Source organism: Phyllobates terribilis, unplaced genomic scaffold, assembly GCF_046119375.1.
Source record: "Phyllobates terribilis strain yellow unplaced genomic scaffold, ASM4611937v1 Scaffold_1__5_contigs__length_1240528914, whole genome shotgun sequence".
Taxonomy (NCBI): domain Eukaryota; kingdom Metazoa; phylum Chordata; class Amphibia; order Anura; family Dendrobatidae; genus Phyllobates; species Phyllobates terribilis.
The window spans coordinates 537,346,355-537,369,637 of NW_027362761.1; the positions used below are offsets into that span (position 1 = coordinate 537,346,355).

The following is a 23,283-nucleotide window of genomic DNA, read 5'->3' on the forward strand; positions in this document are numbered from 1 at the left end:
AAATCTACCTCCCCGGCGGGAGCAGGCTTCTTCTTTGTCAAAAAGAAGGATGGCTCACTCCGCCCATGTATAGACTATAGAGGCCTAAACCAGATTACTGTGAAGAATAAATACCCCCTTCCGCTTATTCCTGAATTATTTGACCGTCTGAGGGGGGCTAGAATCTTCACCAAACTGGATCTCCGTGGGGCATATAACCTGGTCCGTATCCGTCAGGGGGATGAGTGGAAGACGGCATTCAATACCCGGGACGGCCACTATGAGTACCTTGTGATGCCTTTCGGTCTCTGTAACGCTCCTGCCATCTTTCAAGAGTTGGTCAATGACATCTTCCGTGATCTTCTCTACTCCTGCGTGGTGGTGTACCTGGACGATATCTTGATCTTCTCTCCGGATCTTCCTACTCACTGGAGGGACGTTCGTCAGGTCCTGCTCAGGCTCAGGCAGAACCACCTCTACGCTAAATATGAGAAGTGCATCTTTGAACAGACCTCTCTTCCATTTCTGGGCTACATAATCTCTCAGACTGGTCTACAAATGGATCCTGAGAAACTGTCTGCCATCCAGAAGTGGCCCCGACCAGAGGGGTTGAAGGCTATTCAGCAGTTCCTGGGCTTCGCCAACTATTACCGCCTGTTCATACCGCACTTCTCTTCCCGGACCGCCCCTATCTCTGCTCTCACCCGTAAAGGTACGAACCCCAGAGAATGGCCGCCCGAAGCAGAGGAGGCATTTCTTTCCTTAAAACAGGCCTTCCTCTCCGCCTCGGTGCTGCATCGTCCGGACGGCAACAAACAATTCTTCCTAGAAGTTGACGCATCCTCCTCCGGAGCTGGGGCAGTACTTACCCAAAAATCTTCTTCCGGAAGAAAGGTAACCTGCGGCTTTTTCTCCAAACTTTTCTCCTCTTCTGAGCGCAATTATTCTATAGGAGACCGAGAATTGTTGGCCATTAAGATGGCACTGGAGGAGTGGCGTTACCTGCTCGAGGGGGCTCTCCACCCGGTAATAATTTACACTGACCACAAGAACTTGGCATATCTCCAGAGCGCCCAGACACTTAACCCGCGCCAAGCCCGGTGGTCTTTGTTTTTTGCCCGCTTTGATTTCATTCTTCATTTTCGTCCGGCTGACAAAAACATCAAAGCTGACGCCCTGTCCCGATCCTTTCTGGTGTCTGATCTTGAGGAGGAGCCTAAACACATCATCGATCCCGCCAGAGTAATGCAGGTAGCCCCCGTGGGCCTAAATCGTCTCCCTCCCGGTAAGACGTTCGTAACGGAGTCCGATCGGGAGAAGATTCTACACTGGGGTCACTCGTCTAAGCTAGCTGGGCACGCCGGTCAGAAAAAGACCCTCCAGCTTATTACCCGGCACTACTGGTGGCCTACCCTGCACAAGGATGTAATTGACTTTGTTTCTGCCTGTGTGTCCTGCGCCCGCAACAAAGTTCCGAGACACCTGCCTGCCGGCCGCCTTCTTCCTCTGCCTGTGCCTGCTGCCCCGTGGCAACATATAGCTATGGACTTCATAACAGATCTCCCCGTCTCTGTCGGTTGTACGGTCATTTGGGTGGTCGCTGACCGCTTTTCCAAAATGGCTCATTTTATTCCCCTGCCAGGCCTCCCGTCTGCTCCCGAGCTAGCTAAGGACTTTATCCGCCACATCTTCCGTCTCCATGGTCTGCCTCTCCACATCGTGTCGGATCGTGGGGTTCAGTTCACCTCACGCTTCTGGAGAGCCACATGTAAACTGCTCGACATCACCCTGGACTTCTCCTCCGCTTACCACCCACAGTCCAATGGTCAAGTGGAGCGGATCAATCAGAATTTGACCAGTTACCTCCGGCACTTCGTTAATGCCCACCATTCAGACTGGGTGGATCTCCTACCATGGGCCGAGTTCTCTTACAACAATCACGAGAGCGAATCTTCTTCTAAATCCCCGTTTTTTGTAGTCTTCGGTCAGCATCCTCGGATCCCTTTTCCTGTCTCCACCTCTGTGGACAATCCGGCCGCGGAATCTCTCGTTAGCAAATTTTCCTCCATTTGGGAGAGCACCCGAACCGCACTCCTTCAGTCATCCGAGCGGATGAAGAGACACGCCGACAAAAAACGCCTGGATTCCCCACAATTTCGTCCCGGAGATAAAGTCTGGCTCTCATCCAAATATGTCCGGCTCAAGATTCCTTCCTATAAGTTAGGGCCTCGGTTCATCGGCTCACTGGAGGTTATCAAACAGATCAACCCGGTGGCCTATAAATTGAAACTCCCGGCCAACTTACGGATCCCTAACTCCTTCCATGTATCTCTTCTCAAACCCGTGGTACTTAACTCCTTTTCCAAGTCTACAGGTACGCCTCCTGCTCCGGTTTCTGCTGAAGACGAGTTTGAGGTAGAGAACATTCTGGCCACCAAAAGGGTAAGAGGAAAGACCTTTTTTCTAGTGGATTGGAAGGGGTTTGGTCCTGAGGAGAGAACATGGGAGCCCCGGGAGAACATCCATGCCCCTCTCATCCTTGCTAAATTTCTGTCTGGCCTAAAAAAGGGGGGGCCTAAAGGGGGGGGTACTGTAGCGTCGGCGTCCCTGCCTCCTGCTAGGCAGGGACGCTGTTCCCCTCACCTCTCTGCTCCGTGCCCGGCGGCTTCCTCCCGCTCTGCCTGCAGCGCCCGCTCTCCCCCGGTCACTGTGCTTAGGGCGCGCGCGCTCCCCCTCTCTTAAAGGGGCCGCGCGCGTCGCCCTAAGAAGTCCCCGGCCAATGGCCGGAGGATCCCTCCATATATAAGGCACCTCCTCCAAAATGGAGGTGCCCGAGCAATGTTGTTGCACTGTTCACTACTCTGCTTCAGCCCTCAGGTCCCGTTGCCAGTTACCTGCCAGTTACCTGCCAGTCTCCTGCCAGTTTGCTGCCTGATTCCTGCCTGTCATCCGCTTTCCTGCTTGCTAGCCTGAGGTCCGACGGTCTGCCTTCCGACACCTGTCAGTCTGTCTATGGACCAGCTTGCCCGCTCACCTAGGAGCGCTCACCTGCTACCTGCCTGATAGCCTACCTAGAGGCTCCGCCGTCACGTGCTGTGACCACCTGCCAGTCCAGAGACTCTTGCCCGCTCACCTGGGAGCGCTCATCTGCTACCTGCCTGTTAGCCTACCTAGAGGCTCCGCCGTCACGTGCTGTGACCACCTGCCAGTCCAGAGACTCTTGCCCGCTCACCTGGGAGCGCTCATCTGCTACCTGCCTGTTAGCCTACCTAGAGGCTCCGCCGTCACGTGCTGTGACCACCTGCCAGTCCAGAGACTATTGCCCGCTCACCTGGGAGCGCTCATCTGCTACCTGCCTGTTAGCCTACCTGGAGGCTCAGCCGTCACAGGTCGTACCTGCCCGTTTACCCAGAGACTGCCCCGGTCACTTGATGTGACCTCCTGCCCGTTTACCCAGAGACTGTCCCGGTCACTTGCTGTGACCTCCTGCCCGTTTACCCAGAGACTGTCCCGGTCACTTGCTGTGACCTCCTGCCCGTTTACCCAGAGACTGTCCCGGTCACTTGCCGTGACCTCCTGCCCGTTTGCCCAGAGACTGTCGCGGTCACCTGCTGTGACCGCCTGCCTGTCTTCCCTGGTCGCCACCCGCTTCCTTACAAGGACTGCCCCTTGTATAAGTTGCTCAGAGGTTCCGCCTCCCAGACCCGTTACACCCGCGTTCTTCTTTTTCTCCATGGGTGTTGTCTCTGCCATCCCCCCCAAAAGGAGGTATAGTGGGGCAGCAATCCTGGAGAAGTTCCAAACGTAAGTACGATAGTAGAAGAGGAATCCTAATATCTGCCTCAACTCCCCGACGGTAGAGGGACGCTTGTCTTTTAAGGCCAGTACCGGAGCGATTTCTGCTGGGTCCATGGTATATCCTTCTCCGGACACAATTTTCCCTAGAAATCGGACTTGTCTTTTGAACAGTTGACACTTCTTTGGGGTCAACTTAACTCCGTGTTGTTGATACCTTTGTCATACGGTCCTCACGTGTTCAACATGCTCCAGGAAGGTTTTGCTGTGTACCACATTGTCAACCAAGTATGGCTGGCATATATCGTCCCTCAATCCTTCTAAATATGTCTCCATGCTCCTCTGGAATTCTGCTGGAGCTGAACTGAGCCCAAACGGTATGGAGATCCACTCATATAATCCCCACAGTGTGATGAATGCTGTCAAGGGTCTACTGGACTTTTCGACAAACCCTTGGTGGTATGCCTTACCATGATTGAGGACAGAGAACCAGGTGCTTCCTGATATGCTGGATAGCCTATCTTGAATCTTTGGTATTGGGTGTCGATCAGGTACTGACTTTCGGTTTAATTCCCGGTAATCACAACATATTCTCAACGTACCGTCCCTCTTCCAAACACAGATAATAGGAGAGGAATAAGACGACTTCGACTTTTGGACCCAACTTCTGTTGATGAGATCTTGTAAATATTCTTTCACTTCACGATGTAATGGTTTTGGCACAGACATGTAACTTCTGGTTACTGGGGTCATGTCTTTCAAATTTATTTTAAATGCAACGACAGGATACAGCCTATATCAGTCATCTTTGGAGAATGCATGACACTCTTCTCTCAGCATCTGTTTTCCTACCGCTAGATCTTCAGCACACAAGTGTTCCGCGGGTACTGGGGGATCCCAGGACCCTGAGGTGGGTGGCGCAATTTCCTCCCCTGGGCAACTCCTGTTCCTTGGTGGGGAGACTGAATTCACTGTAGACCCCTGGGCTGGTCTCACACTGGCTGGATATACCGTTTTAATGGTTTCGATATGACCTAACACAGTCTTTGGATCCAGTCTAATTTTGTGTTTCGCAGTATTCATCACCGGTACTGTCACTCAAGCAAACCCACTAGTAGGAATCGTAAGCACAGTCTCACCTTGAACTACGCCTTACGGAAGTTCTAAGGAGTCTTTTGGCATGAACAGTCTTTTCTGGACTTTTCTTCCCGGTTCTACCCGGACTCCATACCTCACTCCCACCATTTGGTTTGCAGGGATGATGGTTGGGCGCAAGCCTACCTTGACTTCTTTTAGGTCCATTGTATTCTGTGCTTTTTTTACTCTATAAATCACGCTTTCCGCCACAGCATTGGCTATGGCGAGTGAAGTGGCGATTGCATCCACCACAAACGCCCTTGTCTTGTGTTTCGTGATGACCTCACTGATTACATTATAACCCAGGATAGGATCCTCTGCCACGTTCTGATCACTGGTCTCGAGAAAAGGTACCAAAAGCTCAATGGTGTTGCTGTTCTTCGTGGCCTTGAGTTGAAAAGTCACTTCCACCCAGCCTATGAAAGAGATTTCGGTCTGGTTGACGGCTTTGCAGTGGAGTTCCACTGGTCCCAAGAGTTCTTTTAGTTGACCGAAGGCTAGTGTGTGGGCAGGTAGCACCTTCTCCATTCTTCATTTAAAAGGCTCGCTTGGGATCCTGTGTCCCACAGTGCTTTTACTAGGAGTCCATCTAGCTGGCACTGTATAAAGCACCTTTCATCGATTAGGCTGATGAGGCTATCTTTACTGACTGAGGAATCCTCCTCCCAGGAGTACATCGTTTGACCTCCGCACTGGGCATTAAGTAACTGATGCCCTTGTGTCCCTTGCAGCTGTTGTAGACAGGAACACACTTGGGGATAGTACTGACGCAGCCGTTTTACCTCATGCGCCGTTCTGGGGTTTGGTGAGATTTGGATTTGCTTCTGGGGCCTCTTCCGTGTCACAGTTACCAGTCGCCCCGCACTGGTAACCACCTGTCTTTTAACGCAAACGATGGTGACCATTGGCATTCCTTGGCACAATGTCCTTCCTCACCACATCTTAGACAGTGGACACACACCATACTCAGATTTGATGAATGGCACGCTTCACAAGCCTGGTATCTTCTGTTTTGTAACTGACTCCTGGGTCTGAGGGATACCGATTCTGGCCTGGAACGAATCAACTTTTTCACCTCCATCAACTCGGCTTGCAGTTCTCCTATTACTTCCTCTCAGTCAGCGCTGGCAGGCCTCTCTTTGGTTGGTGATTTAAGGTTCCCTCTCGGAGGTGGCACTGGAGGGCCTCTATTATGATCTTCGGACTGGCCACCGGGGGTCTCCAACTTCAGCTGACTCATTTTGGTGATTTTAGGAGCAGAGCCTTTCTTTAACTTCTGTTCGGTCTCTGACTCCAAACTAGCGGCCTCATTCATTTTTTCAATTAGGACTTCGTCCAAAATGCCAGGATCTTTTCCACATCCATTGCTGCTAGTGAGTTTTTCTTTTATGGGCTGGTGTAGCAGACACTTTTCCTCTTCTCCCTCTACACGCTAATTCCCTCTCAGAATTCCCCGTATGGGCCACCAATGTTACACGCACGCCGCTAGGTTCAGATAGGGGCGAGACAGGTTACATGAATTCTTTGGAATCCTGGGGAACCATTACTTAGGGCGACCATAGACCATGTGCTGCCGCTTCTCTCAGGCACACGGGGTTATTGACCCTCACCGACATATAGGTTGTTTCACTTGCTGAGCAGACACACTTGACAAGAGTCCTCATAAACGTTAGAACAGTAGCATTTAATAAGAAGCCATATAGTCAGTGCAAGTTAAGTCGTATGAGCAACAGGCTCCGGTGACAAACAGTACAGTTTCCTTAGCAGTACAGCAGTTCACAATCTTCCCAGTAGTACAGGACAGCACAGTACTAAGGCAAAAGCACATTAATGAACACAGCATTCTTTACAGCACAGTGAGATGGAGGAGGGGGGGGGGGTTGCTGAGGGAGGTGATCCTTATCTTTTTGCCTGACAATACTCTGCACTGTTAGTTCAGGAACTCTACCTGACCTGTGCTTAGCTTCACTCCTGACTTGAATCCTTTTCACTTGCAGGGGCGCTTCTGTGAGATACAGAACACACACCACCTTTCTCTTCGGCTCCAACCAGACAGTAAACAACTTCTGCACAATATCCCTGGGGCTCTGCTAAAACACTCCCCTTCTCCTGAGACTGTGTTAACCCCTCTAGTTGCTAGATGCTTCTGGAGCACAGCACTTCCTGTCTAATGTGCTTGTGTTACTTATAATAGTTGCTGAATGCTTTTAAAACAACAGCACTACTTCTGCATGTCACACTCTGAAACAGCACTACTTCTGCATGTCACACACCCCCTAGTAGCCCCCAAACTGTTTGATGGCTCAAGCACTGTATGATGGTCACGACACTGTACAAAGACCCCACATTAGCTCCCACACTGTATGATGGCCCCCTCACTGTATGTTGGCCCTCACTGTAATCCCCTCACTGTATGATGGCCCCCTAATTAGCCTTCATATAGTATAATGCACCCCTTAGTCCTTCATATAGTATACTGCACTCCTCATAGGCCTCTATATAGTATAATGCACTCCCCATAGTTCTTCATATAGTATAATGCACTCCACATATGCCTCCATATATTATAATGCACTCCCACAGGTCTCTATATAGTATAATGCACTCCTTATAGGCCTCCATATTGTATAATGCACTCCCCATAGGTCTCCATATAGTAAAATGCACTCCCCATAGGCCTTCATATAGTATAATGCACTCCCCATAGGCCTCTATATAGTATAATACACACCCATAGGCCTTCATATAGTATAATGCACTCCCCATAGGCCTCTATATAGTATAATACACTCCCCATAGGCCTCCATATAGTATAATACACTCCCCATAAGCCTCCATATAGTATAATGCACTCCCCATAGTTCTTCATTTATAGTATAATGCACTCCCCATATGCCTCCATACATTACAATGCACTCCCACAGGTCTCTATATAGTATAATGCACTCCTTATAGGCCTCCATATAGTATAATGCACTCCCCATAGGCCTCAATATATAGTATAATGCACTCCCCATAGGCCTCTATATATAGTATAATGCACTCCCCATAGGCCTCTATATATAGTATAATGCACTCCCCATAGGCTTCTAGATAATATAATACACAACCCATAGTCCTCTACAGGGTCGGACTGGGGTGTCTGGGTCCCACAGGGGGAATGTACTCTAGAGGCCCATGCTACAGCTACAATTACAGTAGTTTGCATTAAAGGGTTCTTTGATGAAAACAAGTTATCACTGATCTACAGGTTAGGTAGTTGATAACATATCTATCCTAGGCCCCTTCCAGTAATAATTTCCCCATCCTGGGTCCCTTCCAGTAATAATGTCCCCATCCTGGGCCCCTATGTCGCCCCGTTCTGTGCCCCTAAGTCCACTTTAATAATATCCCAATCCTTGGCCCCTAAGTCAGACCGTATGTCCACTACTCAGCCCAATCACAGAGGGGAAAAAAAAAAAGATTCTTCTCACCATCCTGCGCTCCCCTGGCGTCTTCTTGTGGCTTTGTAAGGGGGAAAACCGGGGTGTAAGTGCTTTTAGAGCAAGGGATCCGGAACTGCCGGGGCCGTACCTCTTGTTGTAGGGGGAAGACAGACTGCAAGCAGAGGAGTCATGTGACAGGGAAGCAGAGGGTGTGTCGAGAGAGAGAGCTGGGAGGTCAGGTGACAGAAGCACTCCAGGTGTGACGAGAGAGAGGGAGAGACAAGCTGACTGTAGGGAGAAGAGACGCAGGGTCCGTGGAGCTGGGCACATGAGGTGCCGTGTTATGGACTAGGGGCTCAGCGGGTAAAACCGGAGACCGCCCGCTGCCGCCAGAAGACGGAGCATTGTTTGGGCGGGGAAGCCTGAAGACAGCGTCACCAGCACCAGCTGGCAACTGCCTTGTAGAGGATTCAAGTCAGCTAAGTGAAAAAACTGTCGTTTGTTACCGGTTTGACTCTGCTACATCTAGTTAAACTGTAAACTGTCAGTTACAGACTAATATCTGCTATTTCCCCATATTTTCCCCTGTTACTCCCTGCGTGGAGATTCGTCTTATTATCATAAACTTTCCCTGTTTATTAACCCTGTATTGGCTGCTCTGTGCTTCTGTGTCACTGCATCTAAAGTACCTGTGTTACATTTGGCGTAGTCGGCAGGATGCAGTCGTTAGACACAGACACTGCAGAGTAGTCAATCGTGGGAGCCCCTAAATCTAGCTTGCCGCTGGGGGCCATGCTAAGCAATCTCCCAAAGTTCACCGGGGACAATATGATGCTGTGGGACTGGATTGAGAGAGTTAGGAGTATGTTACGTATGCACCCGATGACCCCAGCTATGCAAGTCGAAATAGCCTTACTGGCTCTGGACGGCGAGACCCGACAGTCCGTAATGTACCGCCCTCCCCATGACCGGGATACTGTAGAAAAAGTGGTGCGGATACTGGAGGAAATGCATGGGGATCCCACCAATGTAGGAAAGCAGAGGATACGGCTGTTTCACCAAGTGCAGCAGGAGGGGGAGACTGTGACGCAGTATGTTAATGCCTTACAGAGGTGCATGCCTATATCACTAGAAAAGACGACATGGGAATTTGGGAATGGGCCCCCCTGATGTCATCTTAAGGGACCAGTTTGTGGCAGGCCTCAGGGATATGCAGCTGAAACAGGCCTTGCGGGAGCGCCTGCGCGCTAACCCACGTATGACTTTTCTAGAAGTGGGAGCGGAGGCACGTGTGAGAGAGCAGGAGATAGGGGTGACGGCCCTGGCAGGGATGGTCCGGAGTAATGAGGTATCCACCCCGCCTGCAGCTGAACCGGAATGGGCTCGAGAGATGCGGAAGGAGATACAGGAGATGCGGGATGAATGGTCCAGTCTCAAGAAGACCCCTGCCCCGACACCAGAGATACCCAGATCGATTGCCCCAGTTATGGAAAGAATTGAATTCAGGACCCCCTCTGCAGGAGAGTTCCATAGAGGAGGGAGGCAGCCCTACACAGACAGAGACACGACCTGCTGGAAGTGTGGAGGCACAGGACATTACGCCAGGGGCTGTGCTAGCCGAGGGCGGCCCCTGTCGCGACAGCCGTTAAACTAGCGGGCTCCGTGTTCGGGGGACATAGCACGGAGCCTGAGGAAGGGGAAAGAAAAAAAGGAAGTCCCAAGGACCTAGTTTCCAGCAGCCCGACTGTCTGGGCCGAAATAAGCGGTCGGGCTGTTCACTGCCTGGTTGACATGGGATCCCAGGTGACTACGATGACAGAAGCCTACTTTCAACAGCGATTTTCAGAATGGGGACCAGTAATTAGACTCACGGCAGCTAATCAATTACCTATCCCGGTCACAGGGGTGGTGTGGATGAAGATACGAGTGTGTGGAAAAGATGTGGGAAAAAAGGAGTCATCCTGGTCGCAGGGGGAACCGGAAGTGGACCCCCGGTGACCCTCGGAATGAATGTGCTGAAAGAGATCGGGCAAATTCTGCTTAGTGAGCCGAAGGAGATTCCTCTAGACCAGTGGGACCCGCGAACTCCTCAAAAGGAGGGTCTTTCAACAACTAATCCGAGCTGCCCAGGCTCAGGAGACATCGAGTGAAGGGAAGATCCTTGGGAAAATAATAGTGCCAGCAGCTGCGGCGCTCACCTTACCGCCCGGATAAACTGTACTCACATTACCCGCACGGGCCTGCACACCTCTTGAGGGGGTCGAAGTTCAGATAGAACCAACATCGATAGACAAAGTACCCCCCGGACTCTTGGTGGCTCGGACACTGGCCACCGTCCAGGATGGCAATGTTATAGTGCGGTGTGTTAATCTGGGCGAAGATGATCTCACACTCCCTCTCAGGGCGGAAATAGCCCAGATTCTGGGAATGCCAGAGAAGTTGGTGCGACCTGATGTGGTACAGCTGTCCGCTGTACGAGGAGCCCCCCACTCTGGCGGTCACCGTGCTGCCGGAACCCCACCGGGCTAGTGCAAAGGGGGGACGAAGAATCCTAGAACGAATGCGGGCTGAATTGACGGGACTTACACCTCGACAGGTGCAGCAGGTTGAGGATGTGCTGGAGCGGTACCAGGAAGTCTTTGCTCGCCATGAGGATGATTTTGGTTGCACCGAAGCCATTACCCACGAGATTCCTACTGGGAGCACTGCCCCAGTGCAGGAGAGATACCGGCAGATACCTCCCCAGATGTATAAAGAGGTTAAGGAGATGCTAGCCCATATGTTACAGAATGGTGTAATACGGGAGAGTCAGAGTCCGTGGGCAGCCCCATTGTCCTGGTCCGGAAGAAAGATGGGACCCTGCGGTTCTGTGTGGACTATAGACGACTGAATGCCTGTAAAGTACGAGACTCTTACCCACTACCCCGAATCGAAGAGTCCCTGTCGGCCTTAGGGAAGGCAAGATACTTCTCCTCCTTGGATCTGGCCAGTGGGTACTGGCAGGTGCCCATGGCCGAACATGACCGTGCGAAGACGGCGTTCATATTACCCATGGGACTGTTCGAGTTCAATCGGATGCCCTTCGGCCTGACTAACGCCCCCGGGACGTTCCAGCGTCTGATAGAGAGATGCCTGGGTGATTTGAACTTCGAGGCGACACTGATTTACCTTGACGACATAATTGTCTATGCCGCCACCTTCGAGGGGCACCTCCAGCGACTGGAGCAAGTACTGAGTCGCCTACAGAGTCATGGCCTAAAGTTGAAGCCCCAGAAGTGCCACCTGTTCCGCAAACAGATCGAATATCTCGGTCATACTGTATCCGGTGAAGGAGTCAGGCCCACCTGGGAGAAGGTACAGGAGTGGCCTACCCCGAAGACAGTGAAGGACGTTCGGGCCTTCCTGGGACTTGCTGGGTACTACCGAAGATTCGTGAAAAACTTCACCCGCATAGCCAACCCATTGCTGGAGCTACTTAAGGGAGTGCTGGCGGGCTCCAAGAATCGGGCAATTCGGTGGGGAAGCAGCCAGGAAGAGGCCTTCCGTGCCCTAAAAATGGCCCTGACCGAGGCCCCAATACTTGCCTATGCGGATTTCTCCCAACCCTTCATACTCCACACTGATGGGAGCCTACATGGTCTGGGAGCCGTGTTATCCCAAGTACAGGAGGGGAAAGAGCGCGTGATTGCGTACGCCAGCTGACAACTGCCTTGTAGAGGATTCAAGTCAGCTAAGTGAAAAAACTGTCGTTTGTTACCGGTTTGACTCTGCTACATCTAGTTAAACTGTAAACTGTCAGTTACAGACTAATATCTGCTATTTCCCCATATTTTCCCCTGTTACTCCCTGCGAGGAGATTCATCTTGTTATCATAAACTTTCCCTGTTTATTAACCCTGTATTGGCTACTCTGCTTCTGTGTCATTGCATCTAAAGTACCTGTGTTACAGCTTCATATTAGGCGTGGTCGTTAAAATGGCCGCCGACTGCAGCTGTGACAGGGCGCTCTGCACTATGACAGGCCGCGCACTGATGTCACATAGCAGTAACATTGAAAGGCCGCTGGCTTATCAAAGGCTGCAGGTGTCAGCGTGCGGCCTCTGATGGGCCGGCAGCCATTTAACGTAACTGCTATGTGACATTAGAGCTCGACCTGTCACAGAGCAGAGCGCCCTGTCACAGCTGCAGTCGGAGGGGCCACCGCCCCTCTGACATCTCCTCCTGCCTGGGGAGAAATGGCAAATGGGTGTGAATAGTGGTGTGGCCAGGGGCATGGGCAAAACTTGCCTCATCTGTCACTCTTTCTGTTCTTCAAAAGTTGGGAGGTATGCTTTAAAGATCCCAGAAATGTTGGCACCTATGTTATAAAAGGGCCCCCCGAGGTCTCGTCGCTCCAGACAGGAAGTTGCTCAACAGCCACGGTCTCCACTTTACATGAGATGTCTCCGGGGCTCAGAGTTACATCCGTACATGTGACTGCCATCATCACATTCTCTTATTTCACCACTGACCTTTCATCAGTATTCAGACACTGTCTTGATTACAACCAGCTCAGTGCATTGACATAGAAATTTGTCTTTTTCTTTTTTTTTTTTCTCTTTTAACCATTCAATGCCTGGGGCAGTATAATCCTGGCTGCAGATCTCCTGACACACCCAGCTGTGTGTTGCATTGTGCACGCCCTTCCTTCCATTACAACCTTAAAGACTGTGCGGACATCATCCCCTCACTGCAGAGCAGATCCTGAGTCCTATGAGGTAAGGACGGAGCTGGAGGCAGAATAAGGGACATGGATTTGGTGGCAGAGATGATCCTGCTTTTCTCCAGGCTCAGAATAGAGGAATATGTATAAAAACTGTTATGTATTCCTTGTGATAAATCCTAAAACCGCAGATATCACAATGATAACTCTGAGTACAGATGATGTAGTAGATGTCACCTGCAGTCCTATGTAACAACACAGATATCACAATGATAACTCTGAGTACAGATGATGTAGTAGATGTCACCTGCAGTCCTACGTAACAACACAGATATCACAGTGATGACTCTGAGTACACATAATGTAGTAGATATTCCCTGCAGTCCTATGTCATCCCAGTGATACCTTTCCAAGTAGAGCTAATATTGTAGATGTCACCGTCAGTCCTATGTAACACGGTAGAGAAGACAGTGATGCCTCTCCGAGTACAGATAATGTATTATGTCACCTGCAAGCTTACACAAAGATAGATATATATATATATATATATATATATATATATATATATGAGAGAGACAGCCCTAACAAATGATGGGGGCATGTACACAGGAGAACACTCTTGGTTGGGGCTCATTCAGATGTCAGTGATTTTCCTGATCAAGAAAATCAGTCCCAGTTTTATCAGTGTGTTTTCTTGGGTTTTTTTGAGTTGGGGTGGGGGATTTCAATATATAATCAGAGTTTCATCAATTTCTACTGTGACGCCTCGAAGCCCTCGCCCTGGGAAGATGGGGACTCGGAGATGGGGTGCAGCCGTGGCCCGGACCCGCTCCGTGCCCAGGGCCGTCACATTTAAAATGATGTTGTGGGCTTATCTGGGTTGAGTGGCTGAATCCGACTACGCCACCTGTGGCACCTGGTGACAAGCCACCAGCGCCGCCGCAGTCCGCTAAGGCCCAGTGTCTTGGCGGCCAGAGTTATTACTACTCCCCACAGGCGGAGCAAGGCCTCAGGGCAGACAGACAGGATGGAAGGGGTAGTAGTAGAGGAGTACGGGCGCCTCGTCGTGTGGTGTGGCGCAGAAATAACAGTCCGGAGGCCATAGGGGTGAACTTCCAAGGCTTTACTCACATCAGAGATGACAGCGGGAAGGCGACTCCCTGCGGAGTCCTGCGGCTACCAGGGACGGGGGTCCGACTACCTCCGAGAAAGTCCAGCATTCGATCAAGACCCCGCACCAGAGTGTTCCTGAACTACAGACCTCATCCCTTTCCCGTCTGTGTGTGTGTGTGTGTGTGTAGATAGGCCGGGTCTCCCTCTGAGCTCCTCTCAGAACAAGGGCACGGGTGGCAGCTCCGCTCCGTCCGATACCCGGTGGGATCCTCAGGGCCTACCGGGCTTTCTGGTGTAGGGGCCGGTACCCCTCTTGCAGCCGGAATCCCTCTGAATAGATCAGGTAGGCGAGGACAGGTGGCGTACACCGCTCCGTCTGCATCCTCCCCAGGACCCATTTGCTGGGGAGCCACACTCTAGAGCTCCGGGCCTTCTTGCTCATGGTCCTCGACCGGGCTGAGATATTCCTTATCTCCCGCCTGCCCATCATCCCAAGGCCTAGGGATTAGGGCCGTGTCTCCATCCCCTGCAGGCCCACACAGGATCCACTTCCAGGGTAGGAGATCACGTTCTGACACCAGTCGGGGTACAGGCATAGTACAACCGAGTACTGTCAGGAAACAGTCGAAGAACCTAGAGCCAAGATGGCTTTCTATTAAATATTAGATTTTCAGTGACACTAAATTGTGAGTCCTCCACCCTCACCCACTAACTGGTTCCTACCAATTTGTGTTCCCCAGTCTCCCTGTAACCAGGAGGGCAGCACCTAGTGTATTCTAGCTCCCTCTGGTGGAGAAGTGTGGTGTTGGATGTGCAGGAAGGGTCCTGATCATCACGCCATCCTTACCTCCGAGGAGGAACACTACACTCCATTACAGAAGTGCAGCATCCCTGTGGCGGTCGAACCCTCAGGGGTGCCACACTACTATCAGAGTTTGGTCAAAGTTACATAAGTTTTTCATCTTTGGTGCGAAGCAAAAAAAAAACAACAACTTTCCACCTTTTCCCGTCTAGCAGTCTCTGAAAAATGGCTACCACTCAGACGGCCTTCGAGTACTGTCCTATTTTTTTTTTTCACAGACTTGCATTGCCAACTTTGATTCGACACTCAGATCAATATTGAACATGTCTCCGTGACTTTGCATGGACCACTCAGTCTGCAAAAAGATCATGGACATGTTAACAGTCCCATAGACTTCCAAGGTACAAGAAACTGCTGTCCATGAAAAGCCAAGATGGCTCATTCACTCTGTTTTTTTCATATGGGTGTTCTTACATTGATTGGATTTTACCACTCGGGCTACGTTCACACCATGAGCTTTTGGTGACTTTTTGATGATGTAGAATTTCTGCAGCACCTATTAGGTTACTTGTGGGTTTCTTTTTTTTTTTTTGTTTCTTTTTCCTGCAGATTTTCCGCATCGGATACAAGTCTATAGGGAAAATCCACACATAAAACTCAGCGTACCCACAAGAGAAAAGGACATTTTACAGCTTTTATACCCGCACCATGGTCAATTTACGCTGCGTAAAAAAAGGATGCACAGTGGGTGTGCGCTTCCTACAGTGGCTTAAGTATTCACACTCCTTCTCCCTCCGCTTTTTACCTATTTTGTTACATCACAACCTGTGTTTAACCCCTTTACCACCCAAGGGTGTTTGCACCTTCGTGACCAGGCCAAATTTTACAATTCTGATCAGTGTGACTTTGAGGTAATAATTCTGGAACACTTCAATGGTTCCCACTGATTCTGAGACTGTTTTTTTTTCTTCACATATTGTACTTCATGATAGTGGTAAAATTTCCTCTATATGACTTGCATTTATTTCTGAAAAAAAAACAAAACAGAAATATGGCAAATTTTTCAATTTTAAAACTTTGAATTTTCATGCCCTTAAATCAGAGAGATATGTCACACAAAATAGTTAATAAATATCATTTCCCACATGTCTACTTTACATCAGCACAATTTTTGAAACAAAATTTATTTTTGTTAGGAAGTTATAAGGGTTAAAAGTTGACCAGCGATTTCTCATTTTTCCAACAAAATTGACAAAACCATTTTTTTTCAGGGACCACATCACATTTGAAGTCACTTTGAGGGATTTATATGACAGAAAATATCCAAAAGTGACAACATTCTAAAAACTGCACCCCTCAATGTGCTGAAAACCACATTCAAGAAGTTTATTAACCCTTCAGGTGCTTCCCAGGAATTTTTGGAATGTGTTACATTTTTTTTTTACTTTTTTTTGCAAAAATTTTACTTTAGATCCACTTTTTTTTTAATTTCGCAAGGGTAACAGGAAAAATTAGATTTGTAGTGCAATTTCTCCTGAGCACACGGATACCCCATATGTGGGGGAATACTACTGTTTTAGGCGCTCGGAAGGGAAGGAGCTCCATTTGACTTTTTGAATGTAAAATTTGCTGGAATAATTAGCATCCGCCATGTCACGTTTTGGAGAGCCCCTGATGTGCCTAAACAGTGACTCCACTTTGGAAACTAGACCCCCTCATGGAATGTATATAGATGTGTGGTGAGCACCTTGAAACCCTGCTTCACAGAAGTTTATAATGTTGAGCTGTGAAAACAAAAAATCACATTTTATACCATTGGGCGGTGAAGAAAAAATAATTACATTTTTACCACCAAAATCTTGTTTTAACCCCAGGTTTTACATTTTTACATAGGGAAGTGGGTAAAAAATGGCACCAAAATTTTCACACAATTTCTGCTGAACGTGGCAATACCACATATGTGGCTGTACAGTACTGCTTAGCCACACGGCGAGACTCCGGAGGGATGGAGCACTATTTGCCTCCTCGAGCGCATATTTTTCTAGAATAGTTTGGAGAATAGAATCCCTCCTCAAATTATCCCGTTTTGGAAATTATAACCCTTTGGGAATTTATATACAGGTATTGTGATGATTTTGAATCCATGAGTGTTTTCCAGAAACAAGCAGCAGTGACAATTGCAAACTGCTGTTGTAGTGCCCAGTATATTATGCCCAGCTTGTGCTTCTGGAGACATACACCCATAAATTAGGGGGGGTTCTCATTGCTTCAGAAATGCCAAACATGTAGATGCTAAATGTGATTTAGGCACACTGGGGTTCAGAAGGGAGGGGCACATTTGGATTTGGGAGCGTAGAATTTGTTGATTTCTTTTGGGGGGCAAGAAGCCCTAGCACTTTTCCAGAACCTTTGTACTATCAGTAACTTGGAAGCCCGCTATATTTCCATTAACAGATGACGGGCCTGAGTGGGTTTTTTTTTTTGTGGATTGAGTTGAAGCTTTTGCTGGGAATATTTTACATAACAACATTTTGGATCACATTTATCCTGCCCCCTACACTGAGCACTTACATCGGGGTTTCCATCTAAATCTCCAAGTGACGTGATTCAGATGAAATCCCCGAGGGATCCATTCACTATAAAGAAGCAGCAGAGTTACTCTGGACTCCGTCTGGCCTCTGTTCAGCAATGTTCTTCTTTTCAGAAGTGCACAAAATTGTGGTCGACGATGCTTTTATGCACACCTAAGACGGACACCACCGGATCACAGGCCAGAAGGTGTCCACAGTGTCTCCATCTGCTTCATTATAGGTAATCTTCCATCAGGGGGTTCTGTCTGAATCACGTATTTCAGAGATTTACAAGGAAACCCTGGTGTAAGCGCTCAGCGCAGAGCACAGGATAAATGTGCACCGAGCCATACTGTGATCTTTGGGAGGGAGAATGAACCAATCAACAGGTGAATTGATTTTATTTATTTTTTATGCCGTTCCTCGTACAGTATAAGTGATTAGACTACTTTATTCTTCTAGTTGGTGAGATTACAGCAATACCAGATTTATATTGGGTTTTTATGTTTGGCTGCTGTCACACACTAAAAAAAGCTTTAAAAAAAAAAATAGTTTTTGCACTGCCATATTTTGATAGCTATAATATTTCCATATTTCTGCTGACAGTCATGTGAGGGCTTGTTTTCAGCGGTACCATGTTTATTTACATTCGTCTTTTTGATCGCATTTTATTCCACTTTTTTTGGCGGCATGATGAAAAAGCATAGTTTTTTTTTATGGTGTTCAATGAAGGCATTAACTAGTGTCACCTTTATGGGGCAGGTCGTTCTGGATGCAGCAATACCAAATGTGGGTGTTATGTAAAAGGGGGGGGGGGGGGGGATATATCTATATTTTCTGATTTCTTCATAAAAATTTTTTTAGTGTTTTACTTAGTCCCATTGTGGAACTTTCACTTTTAGCAGTCTGATTGCAGTTATAAAGTATAACAATGCAGGAGCTATGCTTTGTAACTGTCAGTTCTGCACTGACACAAGTTACTTAGATCATGCACTGCACAGCCCGTGTGCCCGCAAAATTGCCTTGCCGTACTCAGTACGTCCAAAGTCTGTAAGGGGTTATATATTTTCGTAATTTGATTTGAACTAAATAGTCTAAGTTGGTGAAGTGGGAAAAAAATAGGAATAAATTACATTTATGGGATCAAATATAGTTGCCCCTAAAAATTACTGGTGCAAGCAATTCCCTTCGTAAGTACCATGCTTAGTGACAGGATGTCCACCTGTGTGCAATCTAAGTGTCACATGTAGAGAAAAGCATGTAAAAAACAAAGTAACCTAATATACATAATGGGTTAATCAAAAACTCACCAAAACTCTCATCATGGAGAAGTAGCCTAAGTGCAATTTTGTGTCCTTGGTGATTTATGCAACATAAAAAAATGCTACTGTGGCTTTTTCTGAAGAATTGTTCTCAACATTCATCTTCAGGAGTGCACCACTCCTCTGGCACCAGGCTTCCTGCTTGCCGGGAGAGTCGAAGTTCTCCTGATTGATAGTTCAGAGCAGTGGCGTGGTTGCACCACTGGTATGAACAATGCAGCTCTATTAGAAAGAGTTTGTAAGCGCTAAGTTCCTTGCCTAGAAAACCAGCCACCTTCGTTAGACAGCAGAGGTGGCCGGTAACAGAGGCAACGAGCAGTAAACTATAGAATTAAAAATCCTCTCCATTCATGAGAAGAGGGAGGATTTTTTTAAAAGTAAATTGCAAAGCTGCCTATTTTGACAAGCACTTTGCAATGTTAACTATTTATAATGTTGAGACTAACCCACCCCTTAGTGACCAATAGACGTCTTTTTACTGACTTGCGATATAAGAGACTATCGTTCCCCGACAGGTAACAATCCTGTAGCTGTCACCTGTACATTATAACTGACAACTTGCTGCATCAGCCATGATCAGTGTGGGTGCCGACCATGGAAATTTAACCCCTTAGATTCTGCTGTCAATAGTGACTACAGAACCTAAAGAGTTAACAGAGTGTGGGGGATTCCTTTTTAATCTCATTGGCACCCTGAGATCTTGATTGTGTGGTCCTGATGTTTTCCATGGCAGTTTATGGCCAAATAACAGCCTTAGAGTCTGCGGGCTATAGCGGCCTGTTTTTAAAACATTTTTGTCAAATTTCTGATATGTTTTGCGTTTATTTATAAAAAAAAAAAAAAAAAAATGATATATCAACCTAAATTTACCAGCAAAAAATTGGTCCGGTCACTAAGGGGTTAAGCATTTCCATAGGCTTTTTTAAAGAAATTGAAAAGCATTGGGGTGGGGGGGGGGAAGCAACCCAAAAATTTCATGAAAGCAGATGAGTGGAGATGGAATTTGTGTTGAACCTTAACAGAGCTCAATGAGTTTTATGGCTGCCTTCAGCAATCCATAAAACCAATATAAACCTATCCCTGACCCTTCAGAACCTCTCTTTAATTTGGTACATGTTGAGGTCTGGTTTCCTCTCCAGGTACTCTGACTCTTACTGGAAAATCGCAAACTAGGTAAGCTGGGAATTCCTTCTCGCTTCTATCACTTCCTACAAAGGATCAGTGATGAGGTGGTTACCCTCTGGTTGGCAAACATAACCATGATCCCCCTGTTGCAGTACTTACATCATGTTTGGTCTTTTCAGCTTCACTTATACCATTTGAAAACTTGTTGATGGCCTCTGAAGTTTACAACATGTTGGTCCCGGGGATCTCTAAACCCATTTTTGTTCTCGAATGTTAGAAGGAACTTGGTCAAACACTTCTGCCAGAGCTGTGGGACAAGTCTTCTATAATATCTTATTGCATGGCGAATAAGCCTCCTTACCTTGACGTGCCAGAGCTGGTGTGTTTCTCTCCATAAAGAGAAACGCTACCCCGTAGGCTGCGTGCACACGATGCGTTTTTCATGCGTTTCCGCTGCGGAATTTCCGCAGCGGAGACGCATCAAAAACGCATGGTAATCCGCACCCCATGGTCCCCAATGGCATTCCGCAATGTCAATGCACATGCTGCTGATTTTTCCGCAGCGTTTCTGCAGCGCAAATAAATCCGCTGCATGTTCATTAATTTTGCGGAAGCGCAGCAGAAGCGCCGCCATTGACTTGCATTGAGATGCATAGAATCCGTATCTGTACATTTGTACACGCGGATAATATGCGATTCAATGTGCGGATGGTACCCAGTTCTGGAGGAGAAGAGACTCTCATCCAGACCTGGGTACCACTGTACCTGTAAAAAAAGAATAAAATAATAAAGTTTTATATTCACCTGTCCGGCGGCTTCTCTCTGCAAGCCGGCAGCGCTGAAGGACCTTCGGTGACGTCACAGTCATGTGACCGCAGGCCCTTCACCGCTGTGTCTCGCGATATGCCGGCAGCCAGGAACCAGACAGGAACGAGCGCTGCAGCACACGCCGGGGCATCGGGGGTGAGTATAGCTTTATTTTAAACATTGTTTTATGGTCACACTATATAAATCCATGCTGTTTGCATGGATTTATACCGTGTGACCTAGTTGTCAAGCACTTTCCAAGTGATGCTATTGTAGCACCCTGAGGATTCGGCTGCTACAGGGGTATTACACCTCAAGCCAGAGGTGTGATATTCCACTCCCGGGTAAGGATGGAGTGTGGAACTGAGCTCAGTAGGCTGCATACACTACATACATCCCATTTCCGGGGGACAGATCAACGGTACTCCCACCAGTTTATGTGCAGGTACGATAGTGTCTGTCCCTGGCTGGAGTGGGAGGGGGGTGGAACATCCCAGTAGTGTAGGGGCAGATAGGGGGAGCAGTCTGGGTAAAGCTAGGAGCTCATTGGGTGCTGGTCACCTGAGCTCACACATAGAGGGAGTATATAAGGTGGGAACCATCTTAGATCAGGGTCAGACAGGCAGACAGCTACTAGTCAGTCTGTGATAGAGGGTCAAGCAGTCCTGAAAGAAGAGAGAGAGGAGTCAGAAGGACCCAGAGGGGAAGAAGAGGGAACCCCAAGAGCCCAAATACAAGCAACAGGGTGAAGGGTTGGCACAAGGGTACCGGATCCCAAGCTGGTGGAGGGCACTAATCCTCAGCCAGAGACCGGAGGTTGTGGGCAGGATCTGCCACGACCCCCCACTAAATCCACCAGGAAGGCAGACCAAGTATAGGGTCAGGGAACCCAGAAGAGGTGTACCCACCCAAGAGACCCGAGGGAGCCGGACATAGGTGGATCCCTGGTGGGGAAGGCCAGAGAAGAGGAACGACAGAAAGGGAGCTCAGGATCACGCTCCAGAATTACCTGGGGGTTGGCCGAGTCCAGGACCTGGTGGACGCAGCACGGCTCGGGCGGTCACTCAAGGCCGGAGTGACCAGAACAACAGCAGTAAGTAAAAACCCTGAACTGCACAGCCCGACTCTGAGTCTTAATACCATCCTCACTGCACCACCACAACCACCACCCTCTACAACTGACCCCCTGAGGCTATACCCCTCCCGTTGGGGGTTATACCACCAGAAGCTGCACACACACCATCAGCCTCAGCGGACCCTGCTGCAGCAGCAGCCGTATTGACCGCAAATCAACGGGTGGCGTAGTCGACACTAAAGAACATCCAGCAACATCTGTAGGACTGCCACACACTGAGCTTGACACCCTGGGCACGGACCGGGTCACCGCCACTCGGAGACTACAACCCCCATCTGATCCGGCTCCGGGTATCCCCCAAACAACACTGGCCCAGGGGGCGCGTCACTATCGCCTGGAAAGTGCTTGTCAATCGGCATGTGAATCCGCATGTATTCCGCATGTATTCTGCAGGAAAAACGCATGCACAATCTGCATGCGTTTTTTCTGCCAGGGAGATGCAGAAATTTTCTGCATCGTGGGCACATAGCCTAAGACCTCAGTCCAGAGCCTCTCGCCTAGCCAAATCAGTTCTCATACTTTGCATTGACGAGGGCCAACAGCCCGAACCACTGTCTACAAATTGAGATTCTGATTTGGCTTTTATCCTAAGTCATATTGCACGACTCGTTAAAGGGTTGATTGTGACTTGTAGGATTGCTACTTCCAATAGGTGGCGCTATAGAGTACAAGTCCTCTTTTTCTCTGAAGAGGCAATTTGGATATACAATATCTTACAAATTATCAGTCTCCTGTAGATTGCAGGAAGTCAAGTTTAAGATGCTTTTCCAATGGTATTGAATCCTGGTGAAACCTAAACCCCAACCAGGGATACAATGTGTCAAAGGAGACTTTTGCTCTATTATCATCCTTGTCTTTTATGGGTCGAGGCATTAAATGTAATAATGCGCACGGAAGAGATAAAAGCAAAGAAGGGGGTGATGAGGATTTTCATTGTCTGGCGATGATTTGGCTCATTGCAAGAAGACAAGTGTCTTAGTCGCCCATATTTGATCACAGGAAAAGCAATGCCACCTCGAGTCATTTCGGGGATTAGTGTGGCAACACGTTATAACGTGAAGAAATCTCGTTTTGACGCGCCCAGGGGATGGGGACGACTCGGTACCCGGGCCTTTACCTGGTTTGGGTATGTCGCGGTGGTCGGCTCCCAGGCCCGTATCCTGGGGTCACTCTTGAGAAAGGGGATTGAAACTTGGATAAAAATAAAAATAAAATAAATAGTTTGACGCCACCTGTGGTACCTGGTAAGGATTACCAGCGCTGCTTCAGACCTCCGGGGGGTGTTGGGACTGCAGCCGAGGTGTTTCTGCTCCCCACAGGTGGAGCGGGCCCCCGGGGCAGGGTGGTGTGAAGGGATGCAGGAGCGATGGGA

At 48.7% G+C, this 23,283-nt stretch overlaps 1 protein-coding gene across 2 annotated transcripts in view; it reads left to right on the forward strand.

Moving 5' to 3' along the window:
• Positions 1-12,777: 12,777 nt before the first annotated feature.
• The window catches only part of LOC141268775 (von Willebrand factor A domain-containing protein 5A-like), a 60,602-nt gene continuing 50,096 nt past the window's right edge, over positions 12,778-23,283 (forward strand). Inside the window, exon 1 of one of the 2 annotated variants that reach the window (XM_073680351.1) lies at positions 12,778-13,092. Coding sequence is in view for 1 of the 2 variants with exons in the window: in XM_073680352.1 (XP_073536453.1) it covers positions 13,088-13,092 (5 nt within the window). In the remaining variant the exon portion in view is untranslated. The remainder of the gene's footprint in view (positions 13,093-23,283) is intronic. The other variant, XM_073680352.1, reaches the window with a different exon arrangement.